Source organism: Nerophis ophidion, linkage group LG01, assembly GCF_033978795.1.
Source record: "Nerophis ophidion isolate RoL-2023_Sa linkage group LG01, RoL_Noph_v1.0, whole genome shotgun sequence".
NCBI classification, from domain to species: Eukaryota; Metazoa; Chordata; class Actinopteri; order Syngnathiformes; family Syngnathidae; genus Nerophis; species Nerophis ophidion.
Genome location: NC_084611.1, coordinates 70,936,790 through 70,962,873, shown reverse-complemented (window position 1 = coordinate 70,962,873; position 26,084 = coordinate 70,936,790). Strand labels below are relative to the sequence as shown.

The following is a 26,084-nucleotide window of genomic DNA, read 5'->3' as shown; positions in this document are numbered from 1 at the left end:
CAGCTACACAACAGCTAGGCACACAATAGCACTGTAGCTAGACATGTATAATTAGTGTCCTTATTTGATTATTATTGCAGTCTAAATCACATTTGTCAACATAAAAATAACAAATAATTATAGTTACATTTTACTCAGTCTCGAGGGAAAAGCACATTAGAAAGTATCCAGTAACAAACGTGTCCGCATCATTGAATTTACTGCACTATGAGCCTAAGATAATGAATTTGTCACAACCTGATGGTTGAGGAGAAAGATAAAACTTTGCATAGCGACACATCTGAACAGTTCCGATCCAAACAACTAGTATACACTAGGGATGTACGGTATACCGGTATTAGTATAGTACTGTGATACTAATGAATGATTATCAGTACTATACTGCCTGTGAAAAATACTGGTCCATTTGTCCTTAATAATTTCGACAAAGTAATAGAATGGAAAATGACAATATGTTACTGCATATATCAGCAGCTAAATTAGGAGCCTTTGTGTGCTTACTCACTAAAAAAAGACACGTTGTCTTGTATGTTCACTATTTTATTTAAGGACAAACTTGCAAAAATAAACATTACCGTGATTTTTGCTGTTGAAATAAAGCCAATGATGCAATTTTTTTGTGGTCTCATTTATTCAGAAAAGTATCGAAATAATTTTGGTACCAGTACCAAAATATTGGGACAACACTAATATACACTGTTATATGTGAAATGTTTGCTTTAGTCAGTCAAGGTGTGTTCAGGGTCAGCCATACTGTAGTAAAGAGGTAAACTGGGTGCCATTCTGTGTAGAGAGAATGTGTAGGTCAAGACAGAGGCTTGGTCCAAAGACAAGACTGAGGACGGAGCAGGAATGAAAGTTCTCCCTGTTTCTGGGTTTAGAGGAACCAGGCTGCTGAAAGGATCTTTAGGGCTCAGCTGGTACAACTCATGTCCCGGCTGAGGAGCTCCTCTTGCCTCCACGGTCCTCCAGGGCGACTGTTGCCTCTTGAAGCGTTTCCTCCGCCGAAGAAAGCTCCCGTTTGCAAACATACTCGCTGACATGGGGTCCAGAGTCCAAAAGTTCCCTTTACCGGGGACGCCGGGGTCCCGCGGGACTTTGACGAAACAGTCGTTGAGAGACAAGTTGTGTCGGATTGAGTTCTGCCACGCAGGAAACTTGTCCTGATAGTAGGCGAAGGTCTGGCTGATGTAGTCACAGATCTGACTGAGGGAGAGTCTCTTTTGGGGACTCTGCAAGATCGCCATGGTGATGAGGGCGATGTAAGAGTACGGGGGCTTCACCGGGGACGTTCCACCCTGGAGACCCTCCGTTAAGTCTCTCCGGTCTTGTTCCGAGCCATGCATGTCGGAGGGAAGCCGCGCGTTTTCAGGATATTTGTGGTACAAAGTCATGGTGTACGCAGGTCCTTCAAGAGAAAGAAAACAACTTCTGGCTTTCATTCAGCTTGGACTTTTAAATGCTTCCTCCCCCTCTTTCCCCCCAAACTCCCCTTTCTCACTCAGACAGAGAAGAATCTAACAGTCTCTTCTTTCACACCAACTGCACCTGCACAGTCCAGTATTTTACCCCTCTTATCAAACTTCTTTCACCAAGTACCATCTTAGAAAATACTTGGCTCTCCAAGTACCACCATAATGACCAACATTAAAACAGAGTGGCGTAGTAGGCCTAGGTAGTCATTAAAAACAACGTAAAGGTTGTATTTAACGAGTATATTTTATATTTTTGGCCACTGTAACATTGCACACAATTTGAACAGTAACACTGAATATAGGAATCTGCTTTAAGCAGGTGATTCTTTGGCATACTACTAGATGGAGCGAGTATACCATCACAGTTTGAGAATCACCGTAATGATCATCACACTTCAACATCTCGGTCATGTAAATGAAAATATATTCTTAAATGTCTTAACCCGGATAAAAAAAAAGATTAAATGTATAAATACAGGTAAACAAAAGAAAGTCAGGACATAAGTGTGTTGACAAATGTTCGCATTCTACATTACCCAGGAGGCTTGGCGCCGTAGACAAGAACAGGATGTGGTTCCAAGTAAGGCTGGGCGATATATCGTGGGTTTGTCTCTGTGCGACATAGAAATGACTATATTGTGTTATTCGGGTATACGTTATCACGCAGTTGCTTTTAGCTGCGGGCATTACACTACAGCATGGGTGTCAAACTCTGGCCCGCGGGCCAAATTTAGCGTTCTCTACAACCTGTTTTCACGTCCGCTTTTCCTCCATACAAACAGTGTGCCGGTCCAGTCACATATTTACGGCTTTTACACACACATAAGTGAATGCAACGCATACTTGGTCAACAACCATACAGGTCACAACGAGGGTGGCCATATGAACAACTTTAACACTGTTACAAATATGCGCCACATTGTGAACCCACACCAAACAAGAATGACAAATACATTTCGGGAGAACATCTGCACCGTAACACAACACAAACACAACAGAACAAATACCCAGAACCGCTTGCAGCACTAAGTCTTCTGGGACGCTACAATATACACCCCGCTACCACCAAACCCTGACTCCGTAGCTTGTTCAATATTCAATGCAAAATTAGTTGGGTCCCTATTAAAAGGTTCATTTGTTCAACCTTGGCCCGCGGCTTTGTTCAGTTTTAAATTTTGGCCCACTCTTTATTTGAGTTTGACACCCCTGCACTACAGGCTCTTCCCACTCCTTGTCTCCTTCTCACAGACAGAAAGCGCACCTTTTTACATACGTCACATACTGTCACGTCATACGTCACAAGTGTATACGCCCTACCGGAGCAGAGAGGTAGCAACATGGGTAACGTTAGCTGTGATGCTAGCGGAGCCGTGCGAGTGGTAATAGGAGAGAAAGAAGGTGCAAGTAGCATTACTGCTAATATGTAGCATCATTTGAAAATTCACCTGCTAGAGAATGAAGAGTGCTTACTCCGCATCTCAACATCTCCATCCGGTGCCACATGCCCACACCATCAAAATGCCGAGGCAAACTTTTCCAGATCAACTCCGTATGAAAAAAATAGTCAACAACAAAAGGAGATAATGTCCGCAGTAACCTACCACATAGCGAAGGACAAACACTATTCGATTTCCTATTATGCAGCTCATTTTTATTTGACAGTTATTCAAATATCTTGTGTGACATCATGCACAAAAGTGCATTTTATTTGTTTTAAACTATTGTAGTGGGGTTTTGTACAAAAGTTGCACTTTAATTTAGCGTTGTTTTGATATGTCATCTTAGTGACATCATGCACAAAAGTGCACTAATAACTTGTTTTAAAATGTCTCTGACAATCTTGCACTTTCTGTTTTGGAAATGACATGAATGTTTGTGCCACTGCTTAATAAATGTTTAATAAATACAGTTTTGGTCAATTGACGTAGTTGTGATTTCCCTCTCTGCATGAAACTTTAAAATGAGCATATATTAATCAGTATGAACAATGTTTTAATGTAGACACATAGAATCATCATACTGCTGTGATTATATGTATCAAGTGTTCAGTCAAGGCTAAGGCAAAATATCGAGATATGTATCGTGTATAGCGATATGGCCTAAAAATATTGAGATATTAAAAAACGGCCATATCGCCCAGCCCTAGGTCCAAGTCGAGGATGACAGTTGTGCCGTATGAGGAATAAAGAGTTGATATATTGATGCACTTTACCGTTTCTGCTTTGTTTACACAAAAACCAAACAAGTTTTGATTAAACAGTTGACGTGCACATTAGGCGCCACTCAAATTCAATTGGAAAAAATGACACTGATTAGCCGAAATATGTTGGTAAGTTGAGTATGTTGGACAAACTTTTTTAGTGGAGATTGATTGAATTTCCATGAATTGATTAAATATTTCCCGTACTGGCAAATTCACCCAATTGTTGGCGATGTGTCAATGCTAGGCTAGTCAACTGAAGAACTGGGATGTGCCAGGATTGCTTTCTATCTGTTTAATTTGTTATTTTGCACCAAAAAAATATAATACAATTTCTCTCCAGTGACTTCATTTTAATACAAAACACGAATCAAATCAAATTTAAATTTGATTTAAAACGAAAATGGAAAAAAAACATTTCACACCAACATGTCTCCTGTTTCCTTTGATTTTTTTAGTCTGTTGCCCCCTAAGAAGAAGAAATTCAGACGCCTTTGCTGTAGGTAGTGTGGTAAATGTTTTATGCAAGATTAAGTAATCCTGAATCCAATAATCCAGAGAAGTCCTGTACCTTGATTTAAGAGTTCCACGACAGAGCTCGTAAATCAAAACATTTGTTTTTCCAAATCAGGCCAACCCATTGCAATGAATTTAAATCAATTTAATTTACGTGTAGCCCTCTCAAAACAGCACCATTTTAACACGTAACAAGACTTCTAAAAAGAAAAACATAATTTAGATAAATAATGTTTGAAAAATCCTTACAATAGCATGTCCGATAAACAACTATGTATACATAGTTTCAATTTTTCAGCATTTACTTTGGGGTGTAGACTTTTGTGTCTCCTCCTCGTGTAACAATAGGAACTAAGAAATCATTGCTTATGTTGCACACTGATGTGTTTGAGTGATGTACCGGAGAGGTTAGAGTTGACAGCAAGCTGAGAGTGTACGAAAAAAAGGTATTGAGCGAAGGTTCAGTTTGCCAAGTCAGGACTATACTGGACTAACCACTTCATCTTCTCAATATTTTAATGGATACATGTGTTTTCGGCTGCAGCTTGTGTGATGTGGACTGACAATTCTGGAGTAAGGTTGCCTTGCTGGTAAGACATTTTTCTGATTCAGTCGACCACTTCTCCTCCTCCACCAAACTTTCTCAGTTCTAGTGATTGGAGGGCAGGATTGTGTTGTTCTCTGGTTGTGGGTGTGCATACATACTTTAACTGGCGGCGGTGGGGCTCATAACCCAAATTATGCTGACCTACAGCATAACACTAAGTCGAGAAACTGCTTGTTAGTTGAGGTACCACTGTATGAACTTTTCTTCTGTTGCCCCTTTTTGTCACAAACAATGAGTGCTTTCAAGTTGGCAACATCGGTACTTTCTTCTACATCCTCTTACTCTCTGGCAGACCAGGAACAAATGAAGTGCTTTAAGCAGAGTTACGTTTGCCATGTTCTGTACAGAGTTGTAACGGCAAGCTACATTCACAGATAGTCCCATTATAATGTGTTTATAAGCAAGGTTGAACCAGTAGTGTGGCGGTTGAAGGATTTTAATATTTTTAACGCTTACTACTTGGGGTGTAACGGTACACAAACATTTAGGTTCGGTACATACCTCGGTTTAGAGGTCACGGTTCGGTCCATTTTTGGTACAGTAAGAAAACAACAAAATATAAACTTTTGGGTAATTTATTTACCAAATTTGTAAACAATGACATAACAAACATCTACACACAGGGTCCATTGCCAGGGTTAATGTGGTCAACATATATAAAATAAAAACTAAATAAGATAAGGCTCCGAATGGTTTCTTAACAAAACCTTTCTACATAATCAATCAATGATTATTTATATAGCCCTAAATCACTAGTGTCTCAAAGGGCTGCACAAACCACTACGACATCCTTGGTAGGATCCACATAAAAGGCAAGGAAAACTCACACCCAGTGGGAAGTCGGTGACAATGACTAGGAGAAAACTTGGAGAGGACCGCATATGTGGGCAACCCCCTTTTTTGATTGATTGATTGATTGAGACTTGTACTAGTAGATTGCACAGTACAGTACATATTCCGTACAATTGACCACTAAATGGTAACACCCCAATAAGTTTTTCAACTTGTTTAAGTCAGGTTCCACGTTAATAAACATTGAACTGCCTCAAGTTGTTGCTCAGATAAAATAAAATGACAAAACTTTTCTTCTACATATAAAAAGTGCAACATTAAACAGTTTCAAGTCCACTCAGCCTCAGATTAACTTTTCTTCCCCCCCCAGCCTGGCTAACTTGGCAGTAGGAGGATATATGGGCTCATTGTTCTTCCACCATAGAAGTGGGTCAAAATTTAGTTTTTAATGCACTTTGGACTTAAATCTGCTGCTATAAAAACATTTGTTTTTGCTTTAGCTCTGCCTGACTCGCCGAGGAGAGGCTGCTTGAATGCGGTGCTGATGCTTCAAATGGGTTAGCATGTGTTATGAGAGTAGCATATGTGTGTGTGGCCCTTTAATATGTGATAGCACGTGAGGTGAGTGTGTGGGTGAGCGAGGTGAGGGAGCGGTAGAGTGCGGGAGTGGCTAGTGTTTTGTTGGATTGGCTGTGTGCAAGACCTCAATAAAGCCACAATTTGCAACTAATCGCCGGACTCTTCATTTATCCTGGAGTCCAGAGCTGTGGAGACCCACTGCCTGGTAGAGTGAAGGGTGTTGCCCCCGAGAATACATCAGCCCTGGAGGATTCTCTCCCCTGCGCTCCTCGACTACGGTCTGGGAGCCGGAAGCAGGAAAGGTGCAACACGTTTGACGTGTTGTCAGAAGCAGTTGCTAAATAATGTCGGCAAACCTCCGTCCTCCATTGTTCAATCGCGCAGCCAAAGTGTTCCCAAACGGGAGATCTTAACGAGGCAGGAGGGTCTTCCAGCTCTGGCTTTTACATGTTGTCCTAGCCCGGTCACAGCTAGCATGTTGTCATAGCCCGGTCGCAGCTAACATGTGTACTCGTTCGGTTCACTTCCGGACCAAACCAAAACCCCCGTACCGAAACGGTTCAATACAAATACACGTACCGTTTCACCCCTACTAACTACATATTGCTAGCATACACCTATGAAAATGAGTATATCGATCATCCCAACATATTTCAGCATATTATCACATAAATATAGTATATCATTAGGAATTACTGTAAATGGTTAGTTCTAAAATAACACAAAGGCATACACAATAGAACCCTGACATGAGGGTGAGAGGTATTTGCAATGATCATTAAGATAAGCCAGCGAAGGAGCAGTTACCATGAAAACCGGAGTCAGATGGGACAAACACAACACAAACCTGCTTTGGAAAAGAATATCAGTCCTTGGGAAGAATGAGAAGACGGACATTTTGCGAGGAGCCAAAGAAAGCAGGATGTCTCCCTTTCCCTACTTGTGGCCAGGAGGAAGTTGCATTTCTTTGCTTGAAACAACCACACTGTAAAATAAATCCAAGACCGCGAATCTGAAAATTGACAGCGACTTGGAGATCACACAAACCTGCGTAGGAGAACGGTCTAAATTTATTTGTGACGGCCCGCACAGTAAGCATGTTTGTAAAAAATAAAACCATTACAATTGTTTGGGGCAAGTCTATTTGAAGAAATGTGTTTTTTGACCATCCATCCATCCATTTTCTACCGCTTATTCCCTGAAGAGAAATGTATTCAACAGGTTAGTTTAAAGTTCTTGGCTCATGGCCAAAGCAAAGGCCAGAAAGTCTCTAGCTGTTTACAATTAGAGACTGACGTCATGTTTTATTAGGCCCAAGTCCACGTGAGGCCGCCCACTGTGGAGAGACGTCAACGCTGCACGTGGTCTCACATGGACTAATTAATACTTCCCTCAAACACTCCATACTGTTGTAGGAATATCATCATCAGGGCTGTAGACACGTAAACCAAACAGGGTATTTACACAGCATTTAATGCAGACCAAAAATCCCATTAGTGCTCACACAAAATTATATTTTTAAATCCTCACAGAAAAAACTCTCATGCTAAAAAAAAATATCAGTGCACCTCATCAAGCAGAAAAAAACAATACTGGCTCAAAACAAACACTGGCCCAAACACAGAAAACTTCCAAATACAAAAAAATATATAAATACGTTAATGGGTGCAACAAAAAGCACCTCCTTTAACACACCAGACATTTTGTACTTTTTTTTTTTTTTTTTTTAATAACATTTTCAGACATAGCACAGATAACTGACAATTAGTTTAGCAGGCATCTAAAACATATTTTACTTAAACATGGAAAGGTGTATGTTGAAATGTGGCGTTCAAGTGTTTACATAGTTGTGTATGTTCTCTTTAGGTGTTGTGTTTGTGCTGAATGGAGGCCACCTTCACCAGGTTTCCACACTTGAGGCAGTGCGAGCTGGAGTTGCTTTCTTTTCTCGGGATATGCCAGCAGTAGTGACATCGCACTTTGTACTTCTTGTACCTTTGAAGGCAAGATAGAGGAAAAACATTTTTAAAAGTTGAGATTTAAAAGCTTATTTCGCACATTGAGGTCAGTTAAAGGCCTACTGAAACCCGCTACTACCGACCACGCAGTCTGATAGTTTATATATCAATGATGAAATATTAACATTGCAACACATGCCAATACGGCCTTTTTAGTTTACTAAATTGCAATTTTAAATTTCCCGCGAAGTGTCGTGTTGAAAACGTCGCGGTATGATGACGCGTGCGTTTGACGTCTCGGGATGTAGCGGACATTATTTTCCAGCCTGATCCAAGCTATAAGTAATCTGCTTTAATCGCATAATTACACAGTATTCTGGACATCTGTGTTGCTGAATCTTTTGCAATTTGTTGAATTAATAATGGAGAAGTCAAAGTAGAAAGATGGAGGTGGGAAGCTTTTAGCCTTTAGCCACACAAACACAGCCGGTGTTTCCTTGTTTAAAATTCCCGAAGGTGAAGCTTTACTATGGAACAGAGCGGTCAAGCCAACATGGATCCCGACCACATGTCAACCGGCAGTTTTCGGTCAGGAAATTGTGGTAATAAGTCAGCTCTTACCGGATACATGAGCGGAGCTTCCGTCCTGCTGCAGCTGCGTGACTTCCCCTCAGAGACACTCGCGATCAACACACCCGTGGCCACACCCCTCCGGCTTTCAGGTACTATTTAATCTCACTAAAACACTAGCAACACAATAGGCAGATAAGGGATTTTCCAGAATTATCCTAGTAAATGTGTCTAACAACAACTGAACATCGCCTTTTTTAATTTTTTTTTTCACTTTTTTTCTTCTAGTCCTTCACTCTAACTTTCCTCATCCACAAATCTTTCATCTTTGCTCAAATTGATGGGGAAATTGTCGCTTTCTCGATCAGTATAGGTCTTGCTGCTGGTGGCTATCATTATAAACAATGTGAGGATGTAAGGTGCCCTACAACCCGTGACGTCACGCGCACATCGTCTGCTACTTCCAGTAGAGGCAAGGCTTTTTTATTGGCAACCAAAAGTTGCGAACTTTATCGTGGATGTTCTCTACTAAATCCTTTCAGCGAAAATATGGCAATATCGCGAAATGATCAAGTATGACACATAGAACGGACCTGCTATCCCCGTTTAAATAAGAACATCTCATTTCAGTAGGCCTTTAAACACTAAGCACTTTATTTACATGTGCCTATAAATTTCAGAAACATTTTAACATTTTCAACTGATTTAATAACCTAAAAGTAGAGTATTTTCCAGCATTTTTATTTAACACTAAAGTGGTTAGGCATGAGAATTGGTTCCAAAAAGCCTAAATATACGGCAGCCAAAATGTTTTACGTTGACAGCATAGCTTTATTTCTTGCACGTAATATTCAAAAAGTTCCTATGAGAAATTAAAAGAAAAAATCATTTTGGAAATACCAATTGTGTTAAAGTGAAACATGTACTTTAAGGACTTTACCTGATGCCACAAGCGTTGCAGAGAGGTGTCCCGTCCTCTGCATCTCTCCACATAGGGGTGGTTGTGGTGCAGCAAGATGCACAAACTTTGCTCCCTAGTGAGACAGAGAGAAGTACTTAAGTTTGTGCATCGGCCATTTTGGACTGTATTTAATGATGAATAGTACAGCGGCAATATTCAATCCGACAATAAATGCTTATTCATCCCAACTGCAAACAATAGATAGATAGATAGATAGATAGATAGATAGATAGTACTTTATTTATTCCGTCAGGAGAGTTCCTTCAGGAACTCTCTAAAAATATCAAGCGATTATTTTTATCCTACCTTTATACAATGTAATGTTTATGTGCCCATGGAGTCACGACAAAAAAGTTTGAGAAGCATATTGAAACACGTGTTATACTTTTGAGCGTATACTGTGACATGCAAGTGAAAGCCAGTTTTCAAATGTACGTACAGCGCCCCACTGTGGGGAGAGTATACTTCACACAAATACTAACTGTACAAGACGCACATTTTGTCCCAAAAATTAGGTCCGTGATAAAAAATAAAATGTGTTTATTACAAACTTTGAGTGTTTGCCTCCTCCTCTGAGCTGCTGGTCATCTGGGAGGTTCGATTCCTGATCCTGGGTCTGCGCACTCCCTTGTGGCACTCCTTGCTGAGGTGGAAACATATCAGACAATGTAATCCACAGTGCGGTTTTCCAGAAAGGCAAGGTGCCTATGACTGAGTAGAAATTCGTGGTGGGCAACCACAACACATCCCCTTGTTGTTCACAACAAGGTTATGTACTGTGCCATAAAATAAGTATATTGTGTGAAAATAGTCACCTGCATGATAGATGACACTTTGCATATGTGCATGTCATCTTTTTTAAAAAGGGAAAAAAATTGATATACCGTATTTTCTGGACCACAGGGCACACCGGATCATAAAGCGCACTGCCAATGAGCGGGTTTATTAAAGGCCTACTGAAATGAGATTTTCTTATTTAAACGGGGATAGCAGGTCCATTCTATGTGTCATACTTGATCATTTCGCGATATTGCCATATTTTTGCTGAAAGGATTTAGTAAAGAACAGCCAGGATAAAGTTCGCAACTTTTGGTGCTGACAAAAAAGCCTTGTCTTTACCGGAAGTCGCAGATGATGACATCACAGGTTGATGGCTCCTCACATATTCACGTTGTCTTTAATGGGAGCCTTCAACAAAAAGTGCTATTCGGACCGACAAAACGACAATTTCTCCATTAATTTGAGCGAGGATGATAGATTTGTGTTTGAGGATATTGATAATGTCGGACTGGAACAAAAAAAAAATGTTAAAAAAAAAACGCGATTGCATTGGGACGGATTCAGATGTTTTTAGACACATTTACTAGGATAATTCTGGGAAATCCCTTTTCTTTCTAATGTGTTGCTAGTGTTTTAGTGAGTTTAACAGTACCTGATAGTCGGAGGTGTGTGTCCACGGGTGTCTTGACGCCAGTGTCTCAAGGGAGTCTACGGCAGCTTTATGGACGGCACAAGCTCAGCTGATCTCCGGTAAGAAGCGACTTTTTACCACAATTTTCTCACCGAAACCTGCTGGTTGACATTCGGTCGGGATTCATGTTCGCTTGACCGCGATCTGATCCATAGTAAAGTTTCACCTCCAGGAATTTTAAACAAGGAATCACCGTGTGTTTGTGTGGCTAAAGGCTAAAGGTTCCCAACTCCATCTTTCTTCTTTGACTTCTCCAATATTAATTGAAAAAATTGCAAAAGATTCCGCAACACAGGTCTCCATAATATTGTGTAATTATGCGATTAAAGCAGACGACTTTTAGCTGTGTGTGTGCGCAGCGCCCATATTTCCTAACAGCCCGTGACATCACGCGTACACGTCATTACACGATATTTTCAAGACGAAACTCCGGGGAAATTTAAAATTGCAATTTAGTAAACTAAAAAGGCCGTATTGGCATGTGTTGCAATGCTAATATTTCATCATTGATGTATAAACTATCAGACTGCGTGGTCGGTAGTAGTGGGTTTCAGTAGGCCTTTAAGGTCTTTTTTCATACAAAAGGCGCCCCGGATTAGAAGGCGCATAAAAGGGGTCAATTATGATTTTTTTCTAAATTCAAAACATTTCCGTGTGGTGTACATAACATGTAAAGAAACCTTTTTCAAGTCGCTTCAGAATGCGTGGCTTTGTGGGCGCTCTTATTTACATCTTTGTTATACCGCTTGTTGAAGAAGTGTCAAAAGATGGCGCTAATCGTTTTGATGACATTCAGACTTTACTTGAATCAACAGCAGATCAGCATCTCCTCATCCGTGGATCACTAGTGCAACAACACAGGAAATTGGTCCCTTGAATAACCGTTCGATCCTAACTCTCCAATAACTAAAGTTCCGTGGGTGAATTATGGAAACTCACGACACCGGTAGTTTTTAGCGCTTCCATGTGAGATGTAAGTTAGAACTTTACGTTACTTTATATTAGAAATGGCAACAGAAGAGGGTGAATGCCCCATAACAAGAAGATAGTGAACAAGAAAAAGCTTCTCGACTACGGCATCGTCACGGACTCCAGTGGCGGACATGCGCAAATTTTAAGGACTTATACAGATCTCAAATACACATCAGCAAGTACCAGAAGGTAAGAAAAGTTGCTTTTGCATAATTTTGTAAAACAAAACGCCAGATGCTATTTTGCGGCCCTTGTACACGTACCATAGTAATACTTGTATCCCTGACTATGGTTGCCGTAATGGGCCGACAATCAAGTAATGCGTCTTCAAAGTCATACTAAAACATTTTGACGGATGTTCGAGCGTTGTGTGTAATGTTTTTTTAATTTTACAATGGAACATTTTAAAAGTTTTGATGTTTACTGGCGTCATATTGCAGTCTACACGTATCTCTTATGTGTAACTACTACTGTTCACACATATTACACCATGTACCAAATAAAATTGCTTTGGAGGTCAGTAAGCACAACCAGAATTATTCTGTACATTTGGCGCACTAAGTTATACGGGTCACTGTCGTTTTTTGAGAAGATGAAAGGATTTTAAGTGAGCCTTGTAGTCCGAAATATACGGTACATCTATTCAAAGACAACAGTTAACGCCTCGTTGCTCTATTTATGCCCGTTTTTTTATTATTTGTACAATGTGCTAGGGCTACGGCTATCAATTATTTTAGCAATCGCGTAATCGGATAGAACATACTTTACAGCCTCCATGCGTATTTTAGAGAGGAAAACTATTTTTCTGCTTTCCATAACCTTCATTCTTTCTTTCTAATAAAAACATTGAAATTGCACTTACATAATACAAATAAAAAAACTCATTGGTTTGCCACCACAGGACCGCGCTCATATGTGCTGTATTGCAGCAGCCGTCTGCATATTTTAGGTTACAGGCACTCCATGCGGTCTGTATTTTATAATTTTTTATGAAATAGACTTGAGGATGTAGCGATAAACGGTAATAATTATCAAAAAACAAAGATTGATAACTGCACTTTTATAGAAGCGCCAGTTTGCCAGCTTAGATGCTAACATGAAAACAAGTGACATTCACGTCTTTCCTCATTAAGAAACAACATACACAAATCTCAACTTTAGGGATGTAATAATATCAAAATCTCACAGTATGATAGTGGTATAAGTAAAAAAAAAAGTGTTTAACAAATGTTGAAATTTATAAAGTGGTAGGAATAATTAGGATAAACACACTAACTCCAATTGAACAAACATAACATTCAAATGTTCTAATCACATTTATTACTACAAACATGTATTTTAAGTGCAAATAATTGTGCAGGAATATCAACTGTTTCAAGCAAATATTTAAACATTTTTTTATAATCGAGTGTCTTTAAAGGGACTATGTAAAAAATGATATTCACTTTAGCGTCTTTCAACTTTTACTTTCTGAGATGCAGTATCCTCCACAGTGGACAGGTTTTATATAAGATGGGAAAATGCAGTTTCACAGAAAAGTTCACTCAAAATGTAGCTTTTAATATTGTATATACCTCACAAAGTGATGTTTGGCTTTGCTGACTTCAAATATCTCTTCTGGGTAATTGTTTCTGAGGTGGCGACTTGTCTAAGGTGTATCTTGTCTAAGGTGTATCTGGCCTTATGCCCGAGTGTAGCTGGACACGCTCCGCCACCGTCCCCCGCAAGACAAAGAGAGACAAGCGGTAGACAAATTGAGGATTTATCAAGTAGTTTTTTTTTCATCCATCCATCCATTTTCTACCGCGTATCTATTTCATGATCGCTGGAGCTTATCTCAGTTTATGTCCATCTGTTTTGGCCTTGCGATGAGGTGGCGACTTGTCCAGGGTGTACACCACCTATCGCTCGAATGCAGCAGACTTTTTTTCAGTTTACTCAAATTTCCCACATTGTAGGTTTTTTATTTAAGAAAAAAAAGTTGATTTCCCTCTCTCCTGGGTTCGATCTCCGCGCTCTTTCTGTGTGGAGTTTGCATGTTTTTCCCGTGACTGCGTGGGATCCCTCTGTGGAATTTCGGCGTCATCCCACCTCCAAAGACATGCACCTGAGGATAGGTTGATTGGCAAGTGTAAATGTTGTCTATCGGTGTTGGCCCTGGGAAGAGGTGGCGACTTGTCCAGGGTGTACCCCGCCTACCGCCCGAATGCATCTGAGATAGGCTTCAGCAACCTCAAAAAGGGAAAAGCGGTAGAAAATGATTGGATGGATGGATTTCCCCTCTCTGCGCTGCGACCTGCTGGCTCTGTGTCACCTTGGACACGCTCGAGACAAAAGTGGCACACTTTGCTTTGCAGAACTCAGACTTTCTTACCTCCGCCAAAGAAGTTTTGTTTTCGCCCCCAACTTTCCGACCGACCCCGTGCTGCACAGTTGATCCTGGGAGATCTACAAGGTCATTTTCAGACCCGGCAAGTTTTTATTTGATACCGTCAAGGTATTATTGTGACGACTTTGAAACGGAAATACTGTTGTATTTATAATACCGTTACACCCCTGGTAAACCTATATAAACACATTGCTGTCTGAGCAACTAACTATTCAATTGTGCACATTGAACCTGCAAGCTGTGTCCTCCTCGAGTAGAGTGATCAATCTATACTCAGGAATATGAGGGGGAGGTGTTTTTAATGGTACTTTCAACGACTGCTGAAAATAGTGGAACTCCACAACGCTCGCTAAAAATAATAAATAGATTTTATTTACTATGCAATTTTCATTTAAATAAATCTTAAAGCGCTACAATACATACCCTCCATCCATCCATCCAATTTCTACTGCTTGTCCCTTTTGGGGTCGCTGGAGCTTATCTCAGCTGCATTCGGGCGGAAGGCGCTTACACCCTGGACAAGTCGCCCCTCATTGCAGGGCCAACACAGATAGACAGACAAAATTTACACACTAGGGCCAATTTAGTGTTGCCAATTAACTTATGGTGCATGTCTTTGGAGGTGGGAGGAAGCCGCAGTACCCGGAGGGAACCCACACGGTCACGGGGAGAACATGCAAACCAATATTTAAAACAATATTAAAGCAGATACAGTAAAAAATTAACACTAAAACACTGAAGCAAAGCGTACAGTAAAACCCAAAACATGCGATATGAATGGCTTTTCTAACAGTGTCTATTGTAGTTATGTGTAAAAAAAATTAAATAAAAAACTTGGTCAAAAGATGTCAGTGTGTGTAGAAGTACTTTTTGAGCACATTTAACAATCCATCCATCCATTTCCTACCGCGTACTCCCTTCGGGGTCGCTGGTGCCTATTTCAGCTACAATCGGGCGGAAGGCGGCGTACATCCTGGACAAGTTGCCACCTCATCATAGGGCCAACACAGATAGACAGACAACATTCACACTCACATTCACAGACTAGGGCCCATTTAGTGTTGCCAATCAACCTATCCCCAGGTGCATGTCTTTGGAAGTGGATACCACGATAATTTTGTTCACGATAAATGTGATATGAAATTTTCATATCGTTACATCCCAAGTTACATTAATTAAAGGATTAATCGAAGCAACAATATAAATCAAAGCTTGTATTGTATTTGATTATCGAGTAATTTTTGAAGCGTACAGCCTTCTAACCCAGTGGTTCTCAACCTTTTTTCAGTGATGTACCCCCTGTGAAAATGTTTCAATTCAAGTACCCCCTAATCAGAGCAAAGCATTTTTGTTTGAAAAAAAAAAAAAGCGATAAAGTAAAATACAACACTATGTCATCAGTTTCTGATTTATTAAATTGTATAACAGCGCAAAATATTGCTCATTTGTAGTGGTCTTTCTTGAACTATTTGGAAAAAAATATATAAAAACTTGTTGAAAAATAAACAAGTGATTAAATTATAAATAAAGATTTCTACACATAGAAGTAATCATCAACTTAAAGTGCCCTCTTTGGGGATTGTAAAAGAGATCCATCTGGATTCATGAACTTAATTCTAAACATTTCTTCACAAAAAAAGAAATATTTAACATCAATATTTATGGAACATGTCCACAAAAAATATAGCTGTCAACACTGAATATTGCATTGTTGTATTTCTTTTCACAGTTTATGAACTTACATTGATATTTTGTTAAAGTATTATACAGTAAATATATTTATGAAGGATTTTTGAATTGTTGCTATTTTTGGAATATTTAAAAAAAATCTCACGTACCACTTGGCATACCTTCAAGTACCCCCAGGGGTACGCGTACCCCCATTTGAGAACCACTGGTCTAACCGGTAGCGCCAAATCTATTCAAGGCAGCCTAAAATCTAACCACCTTTAAATTCATGAAATGTATTTGAAACACTGCTGTGATGTAAGTGGATAATCCACATTCTTCAATGTTTCTGTTTGCAACTCCTTGGTGGAAAAAAGTTGGGAGTGTTGATGGGAAGTAAACCACAGTCCAGCCAAGCGTGTCCTCACCTGTATTTTGAGGTGATGAGAAGCCGACATTGCTCCCTGCTGCCGTCCAGCCCAGTGTCCATCCTGAACATCACTCCCTGCAAATTCGGGTCTTGGATGTTCACGCTGCGGCTGGGTTTGGGTTGTTTTCTGGGAATTTTGGCCCTTTTGGAGGGACCGTGACGAGTTGCCAGCGGATCGTTTGCCTCCTTTGGCCTCTGCTCTGAGGTCACGGTGGAGGTAGGAGGTCGTTGCTTTTGGCTGTGGCAGTGATGAGGTTTCTCCTCAATGGCATCGTGTGTACTCTCTGATTTCGATGACATGTTTTTGTCACCCGGTTTTGAGGGCAAGTGCTGTGCATGGCGCTGCCATGTGCTGTTTGCGTTGTGGTCGAGGGTGATCGCCGGCTTTGATAGATCCACAATGTCAAAATCAATTTCACAACCGTGCTTCGGTGACAAAGAACTTCCAGCACGAAGAAGGTGATCAGCATCAGGTTGCCTCTTCAACAACATGTCAACACTGAAGTTAGTTTCTATTCTTTGCGGAGACAACGCTTTTGATTGATTGAATGATTTGGAAGCAGAGTGCTCCTCTTCCTCGCCATCTGTTGGTGCGATACCAGCGGAAGCCGCTGAAACATGCGCCGCTTTCCAGGCACGCTCAAAACTTTCAGCAGTTTCCGAATATTGCGCACTTTTCATGGCAGATGACAGCGGTCTTACATTTGGATCCATGAGCCTGTTACACTGCAGGTTAATCAGACTCAGAACCCTCCAAGGGCTGTGGGCGCCGGCCGCCACTTGTGTGTTCACTTCCGTCGCCATGTTTTCGTCACGCTCAAAAAGTGGCGGAAAGGACGGGGAGCTGGAGGTTTGAAGCAAACGTACGCCATATTTCATCTCGTCAACGCATCGCCAGGACGGCAGAGCACCGATGTCCGGCACACTGCTGTTCACGGGGGACCCGAGTTTGGAGACTTCCTGGAATAGGTAGAGGAGCGCGGATTCCGAGCCACCTTGTTCTGTCGTCTTCTGGTGTCCGGCCTGTGAATTTTGACCCGTGCTCATGTTGAAGCAACGCCTGCATGGTGGACATAAACAGCTTTTAGAAAAGTGTGCATTTCATCAAATAGACACAGTGCCTCAGTTTTAGTTGCTTGGATAAACACCTCAAATAGATTTTTTTTTTTTTAAACCACATCTTTTACTGCTGACAGTATTTTAAAGCCGAAGTTTACAAGCTTTTTTTTACAAAAATAAAAACCCCTTCCTGAATATTAGCCTTAGTCCAAGTAGCCTGGCACTTCCTCTGCAGTTTATTAAATAAGCTACTGCTTGAGTAAAGTGTATACAGTTGTCTAACCACACAATGTTTCAAATATTGTGGTTTACGGTTTGCAATTTTTTTAAAGCACATTCTAAAATTTTTTGGTCCTACATTAAGCATTTTTAATATGGATGTTCCGATCAGGGTTTTACACTGCCGATATGATCATCCAGGAATGAGATTGGCTGATACCAATATCGATCACATGTATAAATTGTAATTTTTAAAATTTCTTTAAGGTAAGTGCTATTGACAGTGTAACAATATCAATATTTAAAATAGTTCCTCATTCTCTTTCATTACATATAATTGTTTGAGCAAAACAAAGTCAATAGTACACAATAACTGAACAAAAGCAAAAACTACTATCTACTACTCATTTAAATAATTAGATTTTTGCTCTCAAAGACCACCTGTGTTTAGGGAATTAGACAGACTTTGTCAACATATAGTATCCTATTTTTTATTTATAGTCTCCTCTCCTTGACTCTTAATCTACTTATCAAGTTCATGTTGTTGGCTGTGTAATGTGGTTCCATCTACATTTCTTAAACTTTAATAAGCACTTAATTCTTGGCATTAGCTTAGCGATTTGCTTCCTGGGTTTCTCTGTGTGTACCATCTTAAGCTTCATCCCCAGTGATAATAGTACTTGAGACAAAAACATGCAGTTTGCCACAATTGAGATGATTATTATTTAGCTGTTCAGAAATAAACGTTTTGAGGCTTATTTCCAGTGATTTTTTTTTCAAATATATTTTTTAGTGTTTAGTGTTTTAAGTATACTTTGTAACCTTGACCTCACAAAGCACAACACTTCAACAAAAATTAAAAAAAATAATGCGTTGATACTATTTTTTATTCAATTATATCTAAAAGTAATAATTATAATTATAGAAAGAACCAACACCAAATACTTCCTTATTGGATGTCATTCAAAAGTTGCAGACATTCTCCATGTGTATTTTACACTTGAAAAGTGTTTGTCCATCTTAAACATTAATTCATGTTCATACACATTTAACCCCACACGTCAGGGCATTAACTTTTGAAAATGATCTATAGCGGTAACTTGCCTTGATTGAGGAGTAACGACTATCATCACACTTCAACACATCAAATATGTAAATACTGCACCTTTGCTAAGTCAGCATTACAAATGAAAATATGTTCTTAATTGCCCAACCCGGATAATAGGTTAAATAAATGTATAAATACATGCAGTGATAGGCAAGCTCTCTTCATCCAAAACGTAGAACAAATTTAGGAACACACATTAAGGTGAGTTGAGTTCATGAAAAGTTTTACTGCTCATAACCATTATCAACGGTTCCCAAACAACAAACAAGTCATTGTTTTTTTTTTTGCCATGATATACATAAATGCTGTTTTTTTACTGTAGGTAGAAGAAATTAATAACATTATAGGGGTGGGACAAAGAAAAGGCAAACTAAATAAATGCATAGAGTGGGGTTTGGAGATCCCCACAGGTAGTTGTAAACGTTTCCCCAGCTAAATGATAGTTAGTTGATAGTAATGGACCCTTATTAGTTCAATTTGTACACTCTCAGTTACATCAACATTGATATTTTACATGTGGACCCATAAATTTAAATGTAGCAAGCTACTTTTGACATGTAGCTTGCTACAATTCTCCGGGGATAACGTCCCCTGTAGCTCAGCTACTTTTAATCAAGACTTGTAGTTCTGCTTACTACATTTTTGAAATAACTTTCCCTTCACTGTTAAATACATTTTTCATCAGTCTCTTCCATTGCAGTTTGTTGAATTGGTGTGTATTTGTCTAATCTGTCTGACCTAAGTCTAAGGTTTATGTGTTAAATAATAATCTCTGTGATTAACACATTGTTTCATATCATTAAAAAACAAAAGTAAAATTGCCAATTAAATGTTAATATTTGAGGCCTAGGGCCACCCTGTAGTGGAAAGGTTGGGCCCCGAGGTCAAAAGGGCTAAAGAGCCCCCGATGTAAACGTGTGCTTGAAACCCTAATACGGTGGTCCCCAACCTTTTTTGCACCACTGCGCGGTTTAATCTAAGCATTATTTTTCAGGGACCTGCTTTCCACTTGTGCCAGATAAATACAGCAAAAATACGTACATGAAAAATACAACTCACTTTAATGCTGAATTAGTGGGAGCCCTGGGCTTGTTTCTTTGCAATGAGATGCCCAGCAAGTTACCATCAACCTGCTGGGGACTGCAGATGTAAATCCGCCTTTGGTTATAATCTGTCACATTTATATTTCATATGCTCATTAATGTGCATTGTATCATGTCACAAAGTTATAACATATATAACAAACAGCAACTGCCTATAAGGAGTTTTATTGTACATCCATAATCAAGCTTATTGGTGTGTCTATTGGGAGAGGCGAAAGTTAAGTCGTAAAAAAATGCAGTCGTTATTTAAAGGCCTACTGAAATGAGATTTTCTCATTCAAACGGGGATAGCAGGTCCATTCTATGTGTCATAATTGATCATTTCGCGATATTGCCATATTTTTGCTGAAAGGATTTAGTAGAGAACATCCACGATAAAGTTTGCAACTTTTGGTCGCTAATAGAAAAGCCTTGTCTGTACCGGAAGTAGCAGACAATGTGCGCATGACGTCACGGGTTGTGGAGCTCCTCACATCTGAACATTGTTTACAATCATGGCCACCAGCAGCGAGAGCGATTCGGACGGAGAAAGCGACGATTTGCCCATTAATTTGAGCGAGGATGAAAGATTCGTGGCTGAGGAAAGTGAGAGTGAAGGACTAGAAAAACAAAGAAAAGAAAAAGACTATACAGTGGGAGCGTTTCAGATGTTATTAGACAAATTTAATAGGATAATTCTGGAAAATCCCTTATCTACTTATTGTGTTGCTAGTGTTTTAGTGAGATTATATGGTCGTACCTGTACAACCTAAAAGTCGGCCCAGCACCTTTCTTCAGCACCAGTCGACGGGTGGTGGCGATGCCCATCTCTGCCCTTCGCAAGGGACCCTCTTCGAAACACGATCTTTCGAAATGATCGCTGCAAAATACACTGTACTTTGTGTGTGTGGTCCAATCCAACCGTGTGCACTCGACCGCTCTGTTCCATAGTAAAGCTTCACCGTCATCTTTCGGGAATGTAAACAATGAAACACCGGCTGTGTTTTTGTTGCTAAAGGCGGCCGCAATACACCGCTCCCCACCTACAGCTTTCTTCTTTGACGTCTCCATTATTCATTGAACAAATTGCAAAAGATTCAGCAACACTGATGTCCATAATACTGTGGAATTATGCGATGAAAAGAGACGACTTATTGCTGTTAACGGTGCTGGAACAAAATGTCCTCTACAGTGCGTTACGTCACGCGCACGTGTCATCATACCGTGACGTTTTAGCAAGATACTTCCGCGGGAAATTTAAAATTGCAATTTAGTAAACTAAACCGGCTGTATTGGCATGGGTTTCAATGTTAATATTTCATCATTGATATATAAACTATCAGACTGCGTGGTCGGTAGTAGTGGGTTTCAGTAGGCCTTTAAGGTTTCTCTGCGTCAATACGTCAAATCTTAAAAAGGGATACATTTGACAATACAACCAGACCATGATAAAAAATAATGAATACAAATTAATAGAAACAGATATGGCAATACTCAAATATCATTGACATAAGAAAACTGTATCAAATGAAATGTACACAGACTCACAATATTAAGTACACTTACACTATATTGTACATATAAAACTATAGTATTGGATGACGTTATATTGTGTAAGTTGTGGCTGATAAGAGTACATTGTACTGTAAAATGTTTCCGGAGTAAGCTACATTTGAAATATTAGTAAAAAGTGAAACAATGATAGCTTTTTTTGTTTACTTTTTTTGTGTCAGATAAAAATGCTTACGGCTTAACACAATGTAACTTTCCATGCAAAAACGTCACTTACCGGGAAAAAAGTGGCAAAACATTCGACATACCGGTAGATGTTCAATATTGATCTGAAATGTCAGGTTGATTTTCTTCAAAGTGATCACTTGGCGGCCGCCCTTTGATGTCCAAGGGTCTCACGCACGCGCGAAAAATTAAAGTTCCAAACCGCACCGAAATGATCGAATGCGCTCAAAACAATGTCGCATGAAGACACAAACAATCGCGGATTCGCGTTGGAATAATTTGCTCACCTTCCATCGGTGCTTGGCATAAATGTGCTAGATCGTGGATGCCATTGCTGGCTAGCTGCTTGAGTGACACGCAGCTGATGCTGCTTAGACAAATTACACTTTCCTTAATCCTTACACTAAATCCGTCTGTAAAACTTTATATACACTTCTGGAAGCAGCAACATGCAAAATATATATATATTAAAAAAAAAACAAGAAACAAGACAAAACTTTATTGAAACTCAAACAGGATCGAGGTTCATCCACTGATCCTAAGTAATGATACCATTACTGGTTTATTTTATAATTACATTCAACACAATTCAACGCATCCCTTGTTCTACATGTTAATTACAGCCGCACGGAACAATTCAAATGTCGGTATCGGCAGGATGATATCGGCATCGCAGCAATACTGGCACAATATCAATATTATTATTATATATATATATTTTTTTTTTTAACTTTTATTTATAAATTTCAACATTTACAAACAAACAGACGAGAAACAATGATCAAAATATGTTCAAAAACATTACAAAATAAAACAGAACAGCGCCCGGGGGTTGTAAATTCAAAGTAACTAAAATAGAATACAAAAAAATAATTTATATATACATATACATATATATATATATATTTATATATATATATATATATATATATATATATATATATATATATATATATATATATATATATATATATATATATACATATTTATATATGGGGCTTCCCGGTGGAAGAGGGGTTAGTGTGTCTGCCTCATAATACGAAGGTCCGGAGTAGTCAGGGTTCAATCTATTCATATTTTGTTGAAGTATATATTTATAAAGGATTTTTGAATTCTTGCATTCTGGCTTCACGGTGGTAGAGGGGTTAGTGCGTCTGCCTCACAATACGAAGTTCCTGCAGTCCTGGATTCAAATCCAGGCTCGGGAACTTTCTGTGTGAAGTTTGCATGTTCTCCCCGTGAATGCGTGGGTTCCCTCCGGGTACTCCGGCTTCCTCCCACTTCCAAAGACATGCACCTGGGGATAGGTTGATTGGCAACACTACATTGGCCCTAGTGTGTGAATGTGAGTGTGAATGTTGTCTGTCTATCTGTGTTGGCCCTGCGATGAGGTGGCGACTTGTCCAGAGTGTACGCTGCCTTCCGCCCGATTGTAGCTGAGATAGGCACCAGCACCCCCTGCGAGCCTAAAGGGAATAAGCGGTAGAAAATGGATGGATGGATCTATATATATATATATATATATATAAAATAAACAAAGTGCAAAGCCATAGGCTCACTCAATTTCAGTAAATAACTTAAATTTGGAACACAGCATCATCGTTATCACAGCTTTTTTGTTGTTAAAAGGTGGAGTGTTTTAATGTAGAGTTCTAAAAAAAATTTGAAGGCACATAAGACAGGTCGGGTATTGAGAAAAATACATTTATGAATACAAAACTTAGCCAATAGAATAATGAGGTTACAAAGGTTAAAATTCCTTTTCAAATTTTTGTTACGATTTCAATATTTTGTTTCTTATTTTAAGAATGTATTTTTGTTCCAATATATTGTTAATATTTAGATAGTGTTAGACAATTCTAGGAATTAGAAAATTGCGGGCATTTGTCATGCTGTTGTTTTAATGTATTTTGCTCAAACTATTGTCCATCCATCCATTTTTCTACCGCTTGTCAATTTTTGGGGTTGCGGGGGTTGCTGGAGCCTATCTCAGCTGCATTCGGGCAGAAGGCGGAGTACACCCTGGACAAGTCTCCACCTCATCGCAGGGCCAACACAGATAGACAGACAACATTCACACTCACATTCACACACTAGGGCCAATTTAGTGTTGCCAATCAACCTATCCCCAGGTGCATGTCTTTGGAGGTGGGAGGAAGCCGGAGTACCCGGAGGGAACCCACGCAGTCACGGGAAGGACATGCAAACTCCACACAGAAAGATCCCGAGCCCGGGTTCAAACTCAGGTCTTCCCAGGACCTTTGTATTGTGAGGCACATGCACTGTGCAAAAGTGAATAATTGTATTATTTTAAACTTAGACTTCCTGTTATTGTCATTGAAATTTGAACTATACTGTACAGATAAGAATGAAATTTCGTTTTTGGGGGTTTGGAATTCGTGCCTGTGCCTCAAAATACAAAGGCCCTGAGTTCAATCCCGGGCTCGCGATCTTTCTGTGTGGACTTTGCATGTTCTCCCTGTGACTGTGTGGGTTCCCTCCGGGTACTCCGGCTTCCTCCCACCTCCAAAAAACATGCACCTGGGGATAGCTTGATTGTCAACACTAAATGGGCCCTAGTGTGTGAATGTTGTCTGTCTATCTGTGTTGGCCCTGCAATGAGGTGGCGACTTGTCAAGGGTGTACGTTGCCTTCCGCCTGAACGCAGCTAAAATAGGCTCCAGCACTCCCCCGCGACCCTGAAAGAAAATGGATGGATGGATTATGATGCATTCAAGCGTCTGATGGCCTGAGGGAGAAAGCTGTTACAGAACCTGGAGTTTCTGCTACAGAAGCTGCGGAACCTCTTTCTAGAGTCCAGCATTTTGGCGATAAGTTAACATTATATTGTTGCATAAAATATTGGTTGCCTTTTATTTTATTTTATTTCATTTAAACTTTGCATGCTCTTGTGTGTTTCTACCCTTACAATCTGCTAGAAATGTGACTTTGTCTTTGGAGATGAAACATGTATTGATCTATCCCAATCAATCAAAGTTTATTTGTATAGCCCTAAATCACAAGTGTCTCAAAGTGCTGCACAAGCCACAACGACATCCTCGGCTCAGATCCTACATCAAGACAAGAGAAAACTCAACCTAATGGGATACAATGAGAAACCTTGTAGGGTCGAGTGGATCTGATTAATACTGTGAGAGTCCAGTTCATCGTGGGGCCAGCAGGGGGTCATCTTGAGTGGAGACAAGTCAGCAACGCAGAGACGTCATCAACTGATGCACAGATGAGTGGTGCACGCCGGGTCCTGACTTCAACAGCTGGCGACTCCTCTGTGGTCAGCTAATAACCTCTCCACGCAGGGGAGAGGGGCAGAAAATAAAAGAGACGGCAGATCAACTGGTCTACAAGGGGGGTCTATTTAAAGGAGGGGTTTCAAACATGCGGCTCACGGGTCAATTGCGGCCCGCGAGATGTTGTTTTGCGGCCCGCACCTTGATGTGAAAATTTAATGTTGGTGCGGCCCGCGAGTTTTATATGAATGGCGTTTTACAACGTCATTCCTGTATAACCTCAATTTTTCTGGGAGACTCCCAATTTTCAGTGCCCCTACAGGGGTTTACATTCTCCCGGATTTCACCTCAATAACAATATTAAGGGGCACCGTGGAGGCACTTCCTTTAGTGTCCTCTATAGTTTGTACTAATAGCTCGCCAGCTCAACCACAGGTTGTATTTAGCTTCTATAGACGCAGTACGCAACTGCAAGACATAGTTGATCAACAGCCACACAGGTCACACTGAGGATGGCCGTATAAACAACTTTAACACTGTTACAAATATGCCCCACACTGTGAACCAACACCAAACAAAGAATGGCAATCACATTTTGGGAGAACATCTGCACCGTAACACAATATAAACACAACAGAACAAATACCCAGAATCCCATGCAGCCCTAACTCTTCCGGGCTACAATATAACCCCCCGCCCCCCAACCCTGTCTCTTATTGTAGTCCGGAAGAGTTAGGGATACATTGGATTCTGGGTATTTTTTCTGTTGTGTTACGGAGAGGATGTTCTCCCCCAATTTGTTTGTCAATCTTGTTTGGTGTGGGTTCACAGTGTGGCGCATATTTGTAACAGTGATAAAGTTGTTTATACGGCCACCCACAGTGTGACCTGTATGGCTGTTGATCAACTATGTCTTGCAGTCGCTTCAGTGGGTCTGCAGAAGCCTCATGCAATATGTGACTGGGTTGGCACACTGATCGTATGGTGGAAAAGAGGACGATACGGCAAGTTGTAGAGGACGCTAAAGGCAGTGCCATCATGGG

General features: G+C 40.1%; 2 protein-coding genes across 4 annotated transcripts; both read right to left on the bottom strand.

Moving 5' to 3' along the window:
- Positions 1–683: 683 nt before the first annotated feature.
- On the bottom strand, positions 684–1,413 carry LOC133538860 (forkhead box protein D1-like). Its single transcript, XM_061880760.1, has one exon. It carries the CDS (start codon positions 1,392–1,394, stop codon positions 720–722), a length of 675 nt encoding a protein of 224 aa, XP_061736744.1. The 5' UTR covers positions 1,395–1,413; the 3' UTR covers positions 684–719.
- Positions 1,414–7,623: 6,210 nt separating this feature from the next.
- zglp1 (zinc finger GATA like protein 1) lies at positions 7,624–22,236 on the bottom strand. Of its 3 annotated transcripts, none has more exons than XM_061880559.1 (5): positions 22,081–22,236; positions 16,587–17,648; positions 10,210–10,301; positions 9,638–9,731; positions 7,624–8,164 (listed from the first exon to the last, which is right to left on the bottom strand). In XM_061880559.1, exons 1-5 carry the CDS (start codon positions 22,098–22,100, stop codon positions 8,032–8,034), a joined length of 1,401 nt encoding a protein of 466 aa, XP_061736543.1. In that variant the 5' UTR covers positions 22,101–22,236; the 3' UTR covers positions 7,624–8,031. The 3 variants fall into 3 exon arrangements, with proteins under 3 accessions (XP_061736543.1, XP_061736460.1, XP_061736622.1); XM_061880476.1 differs by lacking the exon at positions 22,081–22,236 and adding an exon at positions 21,846–22,074; XM_061880638.1 differs by lacking the exon at positions 22,081–22,236 and adding an exon at positions 21,877–22,074.
- Between the last annotated feature and the right edge of the window lie 3,848 nt (positions 22,237–26,084).